Source organism: Micropterus salmoides, unplaced genomic scaffold, assembly GCF_014851395.1.
Source record: "Micropterus salmoides isolate LMB-PRFRI ecotype aquatic unplaced genomic scaffold, ASM1485139v1 Ms_hic_scaffold_4, whole genome shotgun sequence".
NCBI classification, from domain to species: domain Eukaryota; kingdom Metazoa; phylum Chordata; class Actinopteri; order Centrarchiformes; family Centrarchidae; genus Micropterus; species Micropterus salmoides.
Window position 1 is genome coordinate 31,792,899 of NW_024043372.1, and position 14,398 is coordinate 31,807,296.

Here is a 14,398-nt window from a genome sequence, read left to right on the forward strand (position 1 = left end):
CTACCTTTCTCCACTCAGCAGAGTGTCTTTTCAATCCATGATTTAGGTTAGTGACAACAGTTATAGTTACGCAACAGCCACCGTCAGTCCACACCCTGCTGTAGTTAACACTTGTTCACATTTAAGGCAAACCTTTCTGACAATAATACAAACAGTATTTGTGATAAGTGTCAGTGATCAGGAATCTGTTTATCATTGGTTTTATGGTATTTGTTGTCATTTCAGTTAGCCCGTCACAACAAGGAACTGCAGGCTATGTTAAAGCCAGGGGGGACATATGGAGAGGGTGACGAGGCCCTGGAGTTCTATGCCAAACACACAGCTCAGATTGAGGTCAGTTGTTAGGTCTATGTCCGAGCTAGACTGTACCATTTTGGATCTGTCATTTTTGTTTTTCATTTAAAGTTTCACTGTGAAATACTGCCACAATGTATCACAAGACATCTGTGTTTGCTGCAGAGTATTGTGACATAGCTTGGCATCACAATTAACTTAAGACATGTGATGCTGTTTTTCTTGGCCTGCTTTTGAAGCTCTTCTTGTACCTTGACAGAATGACAAGCACCTTTGGCATGTTGGCACGTTTTCCACGTGTGCCCTCCTTGAAAAGAAGGAATGCTGATTGTTGACAACGTTCTTAACTTAGTTGTTGTTGGTTCAGTTTATCAGCCAGTTTTGTAAAGTTTTTTTAAAATTGCAAAATACAGTTTGCTTTAAAGAAGACATTATAGGGTCAAGATTTAGTTGCCTGCCACAGTGACAGAGAGTGGTGGCTGCTTCTGTGGTTGTGTCCAGATTGTACGACTGGATCGCACCATGGAGCAGATAGTCTTCCCTGTGCCCAACATCTGTGAGTTCCTCACCCAAGAGTCCAAGCTGCGTGTCTACTACACCACAGAGCGGGATGAGCAAGGCAGCAAGATCAATGACTTCTTCCTGCGCTCTGAGGACCTCTTTAATGAGATGAACTGGCAGAAGAAGCTGCGAGGTACTCAAGAGGCTACTGGTAACACAAACACGGTTCCCTGTGCGTCTTTCTCCTCAACTCTTTACCTTTATAGTTGGTTTACGTGTTGTTTTCTTGCATCCCTCCGGGCCTATGAGGACCACCCCTGAATAAGAAACAGATACTAAAGCCTCTTTCAGACACATGCACCATAAATGCTAGGTTAATTTGACATGCTGGGAACTGGAGACGAAAATTTCCTCGCACGTCACTCTTGCAACTCATCAACTCGAGATCTAGTATGATTTCCCAAACTCCTCCACGCCTTTATAGTCATCAAAAGCCACAACATGCAACACAATATACGCCTCAGGTCTCAGCCACCAAAGAAAGCCAAGTATAACAAAACAAACAAAAAATAAATCATAGATATAGAGCATGAGACAGATCTAACCCATAACTTTAAGTTTCAGTTCTGCCAACCACAAAACTCTCAGAGGCAAAAGCAGGTGTGCAGAAAGAGTCAAAACGTAACTGATTATGTATTAAATAAACTGGGCATTGTCATACTGAGTCAAACACGCTTAATTTAGAAAAATTGCACTTCATATATAAATAATAACAAAATGCCCTGGTTGATTGACAACTTGTAGGAATTGGGGACAATCCTGCTGCCAGTGCTGCTTGTAGTTGGCAGTCTATGTATAGGTAGTCAAAGTATTCACTTGTGTGGTCACCTTTAAAATCCATCATTAGCCAGCCTTAGTGAGACCACTCTCCTTCTTTGGTGTTCCTATTTTCCAAATGGCTACCGTTAGCAGCATTGCTGACGTCCTTGGCAAGTACAAGAAAGCCAAACCAATCTGTGATGGGCATCACATGGTTTTTCTATACCATAATACATTTTAAACAGTTTAAACAAAGACCACAAACTCACGCTGATAACTGTACCCAGCAAGTCTGCTGTTTCCATGTGTGAAAGGGGATGCACTCTGCCCCCTTAACCAACCCTGGAGGGATGGAAGTGGAAAGAGCATGTAAACCTCGATAAGCACTTAGCAAGTCATTTAAAAAAAAAAGTTGTATAAGTTAGTTAAGTGCTAAGATGGGATAACAAAATATGTTCTATAAAGATGTAAAATAATTCTTGTCCAGCCAGGAGAGTGTGCTGTCAGCTCTGTGAGTGTGATTGTATGTATGATAAACCCGATTGTTATGGGCAGTACACAAATTGTTGCACATTGCAAGCCCATTCACAAAATAGCCCTTGCTTTGGAGTTTACACATGGTGTTCTGTTTCCGGCCACTTTATTAGGTTCACCTGTTCAATTGCTTGTTAAAACAAATAGCTAATCAGCCAATCATATGGCAGCAACTCAATGCATGTGGAGGTGTAGACGAAGTCCAAAGCGAGCATCAGAATGGGGAAGAAAGGACCATGGCATGGTTTTTGGTGCTAGACGGGCTGGTCTGAGTATTTCAGAAACTGCTCTGATCTACTGGGATTTACTGGCAAATAGTGAATTTAAACCTAAAACGGTGGCTTTGCCAGTGTGGATGATTGATAAACTGGGGTTTGAGAGGTCACACAAGTGTAGAATGTTGTGTTTTTGTCTTAGGGGGGGGAAAAGCTATGGATGGAGCTTGAAGCCTGTCCTATCTTTAATTTGATGGGGGGTTTTTTGGAGGGGGGGGGGGTATTTCTGCTTTATTATAAGCAAAAAGGACAGTAAACAGGGAAGTTTACAAAATAGGAAAGAAGGCAGAGATATGCGATAAAAATACTTTGCTGGATTCACACCCAGGATGTTGTGCTTACATGTTGCATCTTAGCCAACTGACCTATCAGTGTGCTCCAAGTCTGTTCCATCTTAATAGGATTAATGGGTCAACCTGCTTCATCTACCTGCCAGTTTGAGGAATCTCATAATTCCTCTTTTAAACTAAACATTTCCACTAATCTTAAATACCATAGTCGTGCAGACCTGAACTGTTTGGAGTTTCCCTTTTAGCAGGGCAGGGCCCTGTTGACCCGTGGCTGATTCTCTGTCAGCTACTGCAGTGAAGTGACTGGTTTAAGAGCATGTTGAGAAGGAAGATTATCTATAATGTGATAGCACGTGATGATAACCTCTCTCCTATCTGAATGAATCAGTACAGCTGGAAACTATATTGTTCCGCTGGTGATAATCATGCCACGAATAAAGTGACTTCTGATGGTAAAAGTCCCCACCCACAGTCCTTCTTTTCTAATGAATAGTCTAGCTCAAAATAGGGTTGGCCATGATACTGATCTCCTGACCAAGGTCTAAGTAGGGTGTGTGTGTGTGTGTGTGTGTGTGTGTGTGTGTGTGTGTGTGCATGTATGCAAGTAAACATGTTTACTCTCCTTAAACTAGAAAATCATATCATGTTTGTGAAATCAGCCTGACAGTTGGTGTTCTGTACTTAAATAGATTTAGGTTTTGCCTGATTTTCTCCCTCTAAGTGAACTGTTTTGGTGCTTATGACTCTCTTTTTATAAATGTGTTTCACCCAAACCATTTCTTAAATCACTGACATGAGTCCCCACACAATGTTGGAGTGCTAAAAATCAAAGTCTAGATAATAAAACATGCTATTAGGGGTGGTGGTGGCACAATGGATAAGACTATGCCTTTGGTGTGAGAGACCTGGGTTCAGTGCCCCACTGTGACCCATCCACCAATGTGTCACCAAAGACTAGGGGTTAACCCTAGTTGCTCCAGAGGCGTGCAACCTCTGACATGTATAGCAATTGTAAGTCGCTTTGGATAAAAGCGTCAGCTCAATTAATAAATGTAAATAAATGTAATGTTGCTGTGGGGAAAAAAAATCAAATGAACTAAATCAAATTAAGTTGAATTATTATCTATGCATTTTGCTTCTCCTTGGTGTGAAACACTGATCAGTAATTGTGTGGTTTACTTTTACCATAAGCTAAAGTGTTGCATGAAATTATTAGATAAATTGTGCTTGTGTTTAATGTTTTGATTCCGCACTGTTCTCTCTGCAGTACATTGACCTGTGTTAATTTGATTCAATACCCTGTGCTCCAGCTCAGCCCATCCTGTACTGGTGCTCCAGGAACATGTCATTCTGGAGCAGCATCTCCTTCAACCTGGCTGTGCTCATGAACCTGCTCGTGGCCTTCTTCTACCCTCTGGAGGGCGTCCGTGGAGGTCTGTCTGCTAAAGTCTTCACCTTTTACACTTTCACTTTAACACTTGGAAAACAACAGATAACAGCAGTTTAGTGAGGCCCTGTCTGTGTTCTGTGTTTGTGTGTATGTGTACTGTGGTTAACACAATGAGTGTGACTATTGCAATGCAGGAAATGGGAGTGAGAGCCACAAACATTAACTGTTATGGGAAGGCCGTGGGTGGGGCAGGGGGCAGCGGGTGTACACTGTTGTTCTTTTCGTACATTACCAGAAACCTGTATGCAAAAGATTAACAAGAACAGAAATTGGACTATGGCTTGTTAAGGACTTTAATTTTTGGTCCGAACAACCATGCATGTTTACACCCTCCTGGTGCAGCTCTTTGCTGCCATGTAAAAAGAAACTTCCAGTGGCTCACGTTTGAATAATGGAAAGAATCTGGGGATGTGAAGTTTGGAAGAAGTGAGCTTACCAGACCTCCGTAGCCTGCTACTCATCTCTGCTTTAAGCTAGTGGCTCCAGGGTTCATTAACTGCTACAAGCGTAACTGTAGGCGACCGAGTTGCTTTTTAGGTAATGTAGGTGCCAGGTTTTGACAAGGAAGAGGAGCACGTGGAATAAAAAAAAGACTGTCTCTCTGGCTGTATATATCTCTTCACATGTATTTATAGTTGTTGGCATGCGTTTGGATCATCACATACTATAACATGCAGGACTTTACAGAATGCTGTGTGCTCTCGTGCTTGTGGTTTGGGTGTAGCCTCACACCTCCCTAACCAAAGTGAGTTTCACCACAAGTGGAGGTGTGATGAGAATGTAATCCTAGCTGAAGATTTGGATCTTGAACTGCAATGCCGTCACAAAAGACCAAGATGGATTAGTTCTTAATTAGGTCTTGACCTGTTTATTGATACTGTACCTTTTCTGCGCTTGACAATAACATGTTATCAGATTTCTAGTCTCGTTCTCACACTTCTTGGTTTGAGTCGTCTTTTTCTCCATATGTATCACTTCTGGTAATTAGTTATGTGTCTGCGTGTGTTTGCATGTGTACAGACTTGTGTAAATACTGTGGTCTACCCATAAGGCCAGAAACAACTTGCTTCTGAGATACCATTGAAAGTGACACCTCCGTGATAAGAAACAGATACACATACAACAAACAGTCAGATGTCAGACTTCTTACTTTACTCTCATGTAACCCTGTGTAACATTGCATCACTTAATTCACCTGTTATTTATGTCAAAGCTGCTGTAGACAATGTCACATATTTAAACTTAAACTCTCTTAATGGATCCACGTGTTTTGCCTGTGGCATTGGTACAGGAAAAGGATCAGTCGCTGCCGTTGTGTAAGACACATGCCCTTATATCCTCATCGTTTGACACAAACATTGAGTACCAAAACCACAACTGTACAATACAGCCTCTTGCACCAATAAAACAATGTTGGAAACATATACAGCATTTAAATCCAACATCAGACTGATTTTAAAAACATTTATTTTAATACTGAATCTGCGGAGCGCGTCATCTATTGCTTAGCTTCAGTATTTCAGGAAGAAAACATGGACCCGAGCTGTTTACTAGCAATAGGATTTTATAATAAATTGTCCTGACATTGATGCTGCGGTCATGTTAATTCAGAGTTACTGAAATTACCAGTTTCTGATTTGCAATCACCATCAGTATTTAAGTCGTAGTTATGACTGCGGGAAGCTCAGATAAATCCAACTTGTCCAAAATGTCTGAATACCAAATAAATCAGCCAAAGGCCATCATTCAAGTTAACAAATGAAATGTATTATTATTATTGTATAGTTATAGTAAGAAAACTATTATCTGTGGTCAGCTCTCAATATTTGGATTTCATTATACATTTTTCAACCAAAATTGTCGATCATGTGACAATCCTGAATAATTGTAGTATGTAATCTCAAATATAGTTTAATGAATATATACAGAGAATACAAAGACAAACAACTCCTCAACACTGATAGACAACAAACTGAATTCTTGGGTCAAAACAAACTATTTTACCAGAAATTACAAAGCCAGAAAAACAGAGGCTCTGCAGTTCCTTTATGAGATCTAAATATTTGACCTTGTGTCCCAAACCATATTAACCCCTGGTCAGTCAGGTGCTGTCATGTGGCCTAAATGTACAGATTTAATTTGGAGGAGATCTGATCCAGTGTTGGGTCACAAAGTGCGACAGATTACTTTAGAGATAAAATATTAATTCAGAGTGATAGGCTTTGGTTATCGCAACCAATTCCTGCATGACCGATTTAACTAAAAGGAATAAGTTGGAGACCGGAGCATGTTTTTACACTTTGTTTTGCGCTTTCAGTTTTGTGTTTGTTTTGCTGTCTCCTTTCCTTTTTTCTCAGTTCTCCTTGAGGGCAGTATTTGTGGGGATGTGAAAAGCCGCAGCTGTTAAGGCCTGCATTGTTCTAGTGCAGAGTAGCAGAGTGAAGACGCACATTGTGATTCGCATAAACTTTCAATTGTTCTGTCTGGGGTCAAACGGCGAGGTCCCTTTTGTTTGAACTTCCTCACAGCGATATAGAAGAGACAAAAAAAAGAGGTTGTTAGCTTAGCTCTAGAAACTCCATGTGGTTTTCAGTGTCAAAGGTCTTTGAGGGCTTAGCGGTGCACGCCAATCTGTGCAAGATGGGTAAAGCAACGTTTGTTTCAAACTGCAGCGAAAAAAAGAAAATCTCGGTTAGGATCCTCAGTAGTGAATATATAATGTCGACACAGATACATGCATTCTCACTCTGTGTCCTGGAATCATGTAAGCTTAGACCTCTCTTGTTGATATTCAGGTCAACTGCTTGCAAACCTTGAATAAACCAAACTACGCTGGTGAACTTAATTGGGGCATGACACACATTCACTGCAAATTTGCAGGTGGTATATACACAACTGAAACACTGTGAAATTCCCTTATTGTATCAGCTGCACACCTCACTCACACGTCTGTCAATGGAAGGTTAGTGGTTTGTTTGAAGAGAAGCTGTGGTTAGGAACTTTTCCCAGTAGCCACCACATGTGCATTATTCCTAGAAAAAAAGCTTCTTGAGTAACTCCAGGTTTCCATAGGTTAATGATGTGGTTGAAGCCAGGTGGGTGTTTGACTGCTGCTGGTCAACGCTTACCTGATCCCATACAAAGTGCCAGAGCCTGTTCTCCGTCACAGGCGCTGCTAGAATGTGACCCTGCAGGTAGAAGCAGACACCAGAGCAATAGCTCAGACACTTTCCAACAATAAGATAAACTTAGCTAAGTAAAGTAAAATCTCCGTTTTCATCATTATGGCAAACAGGCTTTACGTAGAATCTACTTTGAAGTGTAAATGGTTTAGTGTAAAGGTCAGCCTATCTTCTAATAGCTGTAGAGTAAGCAAGTCAGAGAGATGAATGGTCTTAGACTGTAGGCGTGTGACGTACAAGCTGCTGTGTCTCAGTTGGCTGCCAAGTCCAAGCGCCCAGGCGGCCTATTACGTTGCAGTGCCCAGGACCATCCCTGATGAATTTAGCTGGAGCCAAGTGTATTTTTAGCCAAGCGGGGGAGTTATGTAACGAGTACCTGTCATGTGATCAGTACACAGAGAGGCGAGAAGAAGGAGGCCTCAGAAGGGAGGGGATGGAGGGAGAGGTCCGGAGTCGTGTTGAAATTCTGACTGACTGCATTTCTGACTTGATAAATGTATTTGTGTGTTAAGAGGAATTAGATTAAAACATTGGCAAACTGATGCAGCCTTTCTGCTACATGCTGACCAGGATTTGGCACGGAGCTGTTGCCTGCTGACCTCATGATAACAATTTGCTGCTCTGCAATGACTGATGTAGAGTACATAACACACACACACACACACACACACACTCACTCACTCACTCACTCACTCACTCACTCTCACACACACAGGCAAAGAGCTCTTTTTATAATATATAATTCCAAAACTATTGGATTCGTGTTTGAAACCACTGGGAACTTCCTTCACTATGATTCACAAATGGTAGATAAGTCAGCTTCAGTTTCTCCACCTGGTATCCAAATTGGTCATTATATTTCTATGTCATGGCGACACATAACTCAAATGTGACTCCAGAAGTTGTGTTTTTGTAGTTGTGATGAGCTCAAAGGAGAGAAGAGAAGCGTGAGACCTGAAATCTTGTGCCTTCTCCGGAAGACACTCTTGTCATGACAAGAAATTTCCAAACGCATATTTATTTATAAGTGAGTAAAGATGAAAGAAGGCCTTGGTGAAAAGTGCTCAGCTTACTTTTGCTGCACCTAACACTTTGCGTGCGTGTCGATGTCACAATTCTTTCTGAATATGCAAAGAAGATATTGGAGTGAAGGTGTTGGGATGTTTAGTTACATTTTCAGACAAAAAAAAGCTATTTACAACCTTTTTGTTGCATTTGAGATATTAAAAATCCTTAAAGCCATGTGTACGTGTGTTTCACAGTTGACATGTGACATGTCTCACCCCTGATTAAATGAATTAGTCTCTTGTGATGGTAAAAAGAGAACAATACACACATTTTATTTAAAATAGCTGGCTACATCAATTATAATTGAATGGCTCACACCTCACCCTAATGTGACCGCCCTCCTCCTCAGGTACCCTGGAGCCCCATCTGTCTGCCTTGCTGTGGATGGCCATGCTGCTTTCTCTGGCTATAGTCATCGTCTTGCCTCAGCCTCACGGCATCCGGGCGCTCATTGCTTCCACCATTCTACGTCTGATCTTCTCTGTAGGCCTGGAGCCCACGTTGCTCCTGCTGGGGGGTTTCAATGTAAGTGTGCATCAGTGAAAGGCACTTATGCAGAACCCATGTGCAATGTCACATACAGTATAGATTCTTTATTACCCAGTAGGTGGACTGGAAGTTGCCTGTCCAAAAGGTGCAGTCACATGCCAAACATTAACTAAACATTAACCTAATGATTCAGGACTTGCGTGTACACCGTGCAGGAACACATCAATCCTTCAAACTGATTTCACATTCAAGTTGGCATGTAGACACATTGATTTAACAGCTGAGGTAGCATTAATAGAACAGCAGCTAATAGAAATGTTACTCATAGCTGTTTGGTGTTGACACAAGAAACAGGGAGATTCCACACCGCTGTGGTGGTCAACCACATCCACTTTATTTTTAGTGGTCTAAGCATTTGAAAACATACACAAATACATACTAATACTGCTATGTACGCCTTCCCTTCTCAGTTTAAACATTCTGTGTGCTATCGTGACATGTTGCTGTCTATACCTGTTCTCTTTGTGGTGTCCATTGTTCTGCAGTTATGCAATAAGGTCATCTTCCTGATGAGCTTCGTTGGGAACCGCGGAACGTTCACGCGTGGCTACATAGCCATGATCATGGATGTGGAGTTCCTGTACCACTTGCTCTACCTGATTATCTGCAGCCTGGGGGTCTTCGTCCATGTCTTCTTTTACAGCCTGCTAGTATGCCAGCAACCATATATACAATTTACACACATGAACACAGACACCCTAGATAGTGAAATACTAACAATAATGTCCAGCTTATGGTGAATAGAAATATAGACATCATAGTGTACAATTTTTCATTTTGCACTGTAACACAGAGGAACATGAGCATGCTCACATTTGCACTCCACATCTCTGAATCCTTCCTCTTTCCAGCTCTTTGATCTGGTTTACCGAGAAGAGACATTGCTGAACGTAATAAAGAGTGTGACCCGCAATGGCCGTTCCATTGTTCTGACAGCCGTGCTGGCCCTTATCCTCGTCTACCTCTTCTCCATTGTGGGCTATATCTTCTTCAAAGACGATTTCATTTTGGCTGTCGACAGGATACCCAACAAAACACTAGGTATGTCCCTTAGCAGGACGAACATAAGTTACTCCCTGACCCAGACAGCACAAACACACATGCTGGATGTCTGTTAAAAATACGTGTAGTCAAAGTGAAGCTAAGGAATGCGAAAAGTGTGTTCTGTTTAATAACTGTGCTTACCTTGCTTTTATCATCACCAACAATCTGTGCATATGAAGGATGTTACCATTAATATGCATAGTGAACACATAATTTTACAAAGTGTGAAAACAAATTGTGCAGTTGCGTAATGTCTCGTGCTCCCATTTGAACAGAACATGCAGCCAGTATGGTGGGAGAGTTCTTCTCTAGCGGAGTGTGCCAGAAAGAAAATGGGGAGAACTGTTCATCAGAGGCCGTGATGGATGGTAGGTTGACAAAAGTGAAAGGTAACTTTCTTTGTAAATGTGTGTGTGTGTGTGTGTGTGTGTGTGTGAGAGAGAGACTGGGGTGGGCAACATGGTGTGACTGCAAGTGCAAGCATGCATGTGTGAGAGTGTAAAGGTCTTTATGTCCTCGCAGACGTCTGACTCAGTCAGAGGAAATTCGTCCCACTGAGCTGTAAATCTGGGCGGTCGGTTGGTCATGGGATTAGACTGGTTGGACTGACTGGGAGCAACACCAGAGGTTTATACTCCTTGTCTGTCTCAAGGGACAGAGCCTAAGACCTGATGTAGGGGCCTACAGTTGAAAGGTCAGGGATTAATTAGCATCAGGTACAAGCAAGTCAGTGGTGCATTGATGGTGCCGAGAGTTTCTCACCACCAACAACAAGTTCTTGCAAACCTACTGACCTTGATGGAGAAAAGCCTCCAATCAAAGATGAACATGTGCGGCGCCTTAAAATTGATCAGCCGACCATGTCGAATCCTCAAGCTGCTTGGGGCTTGACCTTGCCCAGGTCGTCCCTGTCCTACTACTACTACTACTACTAGGCTGTCTGGCTAATGATGTTAGTGTGGTGACTTGTTTTTTGTGGCTAGTTAAGTAAATTCTTGTTATGCCCCCACACACCCCTGATTGGGAATGAAACAAGACTTAAAAAGCATATTGTGTCATTGTATATTGGATCTGAGGTTTTCTATTTTTTGGGTAGCTGTTATCTTAGTGACGACTCTTTTTTATGGAATTAGGGTTAAAGGCCTTGTTGACTGTTGGTAACACTGCATCTTACAGAGCAGACAAACCTTTGCATTCAGCCTATACAAACAATGACTATCATGACAGTATTTCTGTGTCTCCGTAGCTTCCCTTGCCATCCAGCCATCAGCGGTGGTGATCGAGGACAAGGAGCGAACATGTGACTCCCTGCTCATGTGCATTGTCACAGTATTGAGTCACGGCCTCAGGAGTGGAGGAGGTGTTGGGGACGTCCTGCGGAAGCCATCCAAAGAGGTACAATGTAATATAGACACTGCAGGGCCTATTATCGGGAAACTCAGAGAGGGTCATGTTTGGAATAAATAAAATATCCTTGAGCAAAGCCTCAATTCTTCAAGCTCCCCTCCTTTCAAAATACAGCTCTGCCCCACCTTGTTTTCTACTGCAGGTAAAAAAAATATTTGAATGTGCCTCAGAGAGTACACATACAGAAGTACCGTGCACACATGTATCAGCTACTCAAGTGGTCTTTCCTGAGGTTAACCTTGAGAACAACACTGTTGCTGCGTTGTTACTCGAGCGATCAGGTTCATTAGGGGTTGAGTTGATTACTGCAGCCTTTTTGTTTCTCGGCACCGGGCAGTACTTCAGTTTTTTACATCATCTGCCCCAGATTACCAGGACTGAATTATGTAATCCCTGCCTCCGTGACCTTGAATCCTTCCCAAGTATTATCACATCAGTCAGCTAGACAGAGTCTGCCATTGGTATAAAATGTGTTAATCCCCTGAAGCAGCCATGCCTTGCTAAACACACACAGAGAACTCATCTTTCATATAGACCAGGACACGGCCTCATGATTTTTTTTTAAGTAGCAGTGTGAGGACATAAAAACTCATTTTTGTGTATATTTCTTTATTATATTCTGATATATTGTTCTGTATGTACATGTCCTGTAAAACTATAAAAAAAAAATCTAAATGAAATAACAAAGTTTGCCTCGTTCTAGCAAAGATTACATTATCATGAAAATGATGAAATCTCGACTAGTACATATTTGTGTGTTTGGCATTACAAATGCGAAATAAGAGCAACACATCAGATACACACACGCTCGTCCAATCTGGCTTTTTACATCGCAAGCGATTCAACCAGACAAACTCTGTAGAGAAAAATAGAAAAATAAAAACCAGAAAGAAAATTGATTGTTTGATTGTTGCATCATACTCTCTTGTCTGTGAGCAATTACAAATCATTTTAACTGCCAAAGGAAAGCCCCTTCTTCTGAAGTGGTTGCTTCCCTGACGCACTTGTGCTGCTGTTAGTTTCTGACACAGTTTCTCATTAGATACCATTTAGGGCCACTTTGCTGGCTTTTGCCTTGATCTGCTAAACTCGGTCTTGTGAGGAACCACCTGATTTGGGATCTTTCTCCCATTATCCTTGCATCCTGCAGAGTCGAAATTAGTTTGTCAAGGGCGCGATCTGACAGCAGGTTAAAGGGGTGGACATGGTGCGAAAGAACCGCTGACCCATCAGCTGATTCAGTCATCCTTAACATTAACTGTCTGCATTCTTCAAATGCAGCTCCTCCGTGTGTTGTCGTCTGAGTTGTCTACAAAGCTTTTGTCAAATTACACATTTATCATTCATGGAGATTATGTTACACCCTGAAATTGAGTCCTGTTAAATGAAAGAAATATTTTTTTTTGTTTTGTATTTCTGATAGTGATAGTAGATTAACAGACAAGACATGCATGGATACAGAGAGGAAGAGGAGGGACGACATGCAACAGTTATTATTTTTTTTATTTTATAATTTTTTTTATTAAATTAAATAAAATTGTTATTTTTTAAATAATTCAAATTACAATCATTATTATGTCCTATATAAATGTTCTGTATACCTATATCGCTGTCTATCTAGACTCATATGGGACATATGTCTAATCTAATTAAGCAGTAGCATTTGTGACTCACTTAATACATACCGTTTGTGTCAGCATTTAATACACTTTCTCACACTCACACCTCTATTATTTCTCACATTTGAAGTTTATGTACAGTGTTATATGCTGTGGTTACATAGCCCTAGTTTTTGTTGAACTTTTACTATTGAACCTATGTGTATTTACATGTTAATAGACCCAGACTATTTCAAGCATAGTCTTGAGTAGTAAATATAAAAATTAACAAAGGTTTTACAATAAATAGAAATGTTATTAATTAGTAATTGAACAAACTCCAAAACCCTGCACAAATTTGGGAGAATTAATTACTCCCTATAGTGGGACAAAGTTGTGTTCAAATCAATTATTGGCTATTTTATGCAGTTTTTTGTTTTATTGTTGCACAGAAAGGCAAGGGCAAGGAGCAAAATGGAGTTTAGATTGAGATATAAAGTGTAATGTATCACGGTACCCCCCCCCCCCTTCGGCCTTAAAGTTGTGGTCCACAATTTATTGGATTATAGTAAACTTGGACATAATTAACACTGATAACAATATGCAGTGCACGTCAAACACATACATTAAATTGAATGACATCAAAGTGGATGGAGAAAACTGATATGAGATATTAAAGGGCATTTATGTTTTACTGAGATAAAAATTTTATTTAATTAACTCTTACTTCAAAAGTATGTAACATATTTGACCCAATAAGCAAAACAAATTAATGGTTGGCTAATTCCATGTGTAAAAAAAAAAAAAAAAAAAAAAAAGAGAAAGAGAGAAGAAGTTCCTTGTAAGAAGTGTAGTGGGCTGCAGCATGCCTTAAGAGGCTCTCTCTGAGAATAAGATATGCTGTACTGGTAGGCCAAAGAGGTTACTTAGAGGACTTTCATAACTTCAAACATATCAGAAAAAGCATTAATGATGCTTATCAAGGATGAAGACAAGCTTGTGCACCATCACAACATGTGTTAAATCTACAGCTTGAACCATAGACTGAAGACATGACTCACTTATATAGACCTCAGTTAGTTTGTCTTTCATGTGAATTCACTGTACTGTTTCAGTTCGGGTTGTGTTTGACACACAAGGATGGTATATGCACCACTGCATAGTGCCCTGTATGCAAAGAGGGCGCTATGAGTCACTCCGATGTGTTTCCAGTGATGGCAGTAAAATAAAATATAAATAGGCTCCATAGCCCAACATAGCCCCCCCTCCCACCTCTAGTTTAGATACAACTTGACATCTGGTGAATTTTAGCCATTAAACTAAAATGTCACATCTCAAATGTTAGATTTACAATAGTTTTCACATATTATTTTGTTTTCAAAATTAC

General features: G+C 40.8%; 1 protein-coding gene across 1 annotated transcript in view; it reads left to right on the forward strand.

Annotated features, from left to right (window-relative positions):
• LOC119886483 (inositol 1,4,5-trisphosphate receptor type 1-like) overlaps window positions 1–14,398 on the forward strand; it is a 65,498-nt gene that overhangs the window by 32,725 nt on the left and 18,375 nt on the right. Inside the window, exons 38-45 of the mRNA XM_038697260.1 lie at window positions 226–333; window positions 796–988; window positions 4,024–4,146; window positions 8,763–8,938; window positions 9,448–9,612; window positions 9,814–10,003; window positions 10,282–10,374; window positions 11,253–11,401. Of these exons, the coding sequence (XP_038553188.1) occupies window positions 226–333; window positions 796–988; window positions 4,024–4,146; window positions 8,763–8,938; window positions 9,448–9,612; window positions 9,814–10,003; window positions 10,282–10,374; window positions 11,253–11,401 (1,197 nt within the window). The remainder of the gene's footprint in view (window positions 1–225; window positions 334–795; window positions 989–4,023; window positions 4,147–8,762; window positions 8,939–9,447; window positions 9,613–9,813; window positions 10,004–10,281; window positions 10,375–11,252; window positions 11,402–14,398) is intronic.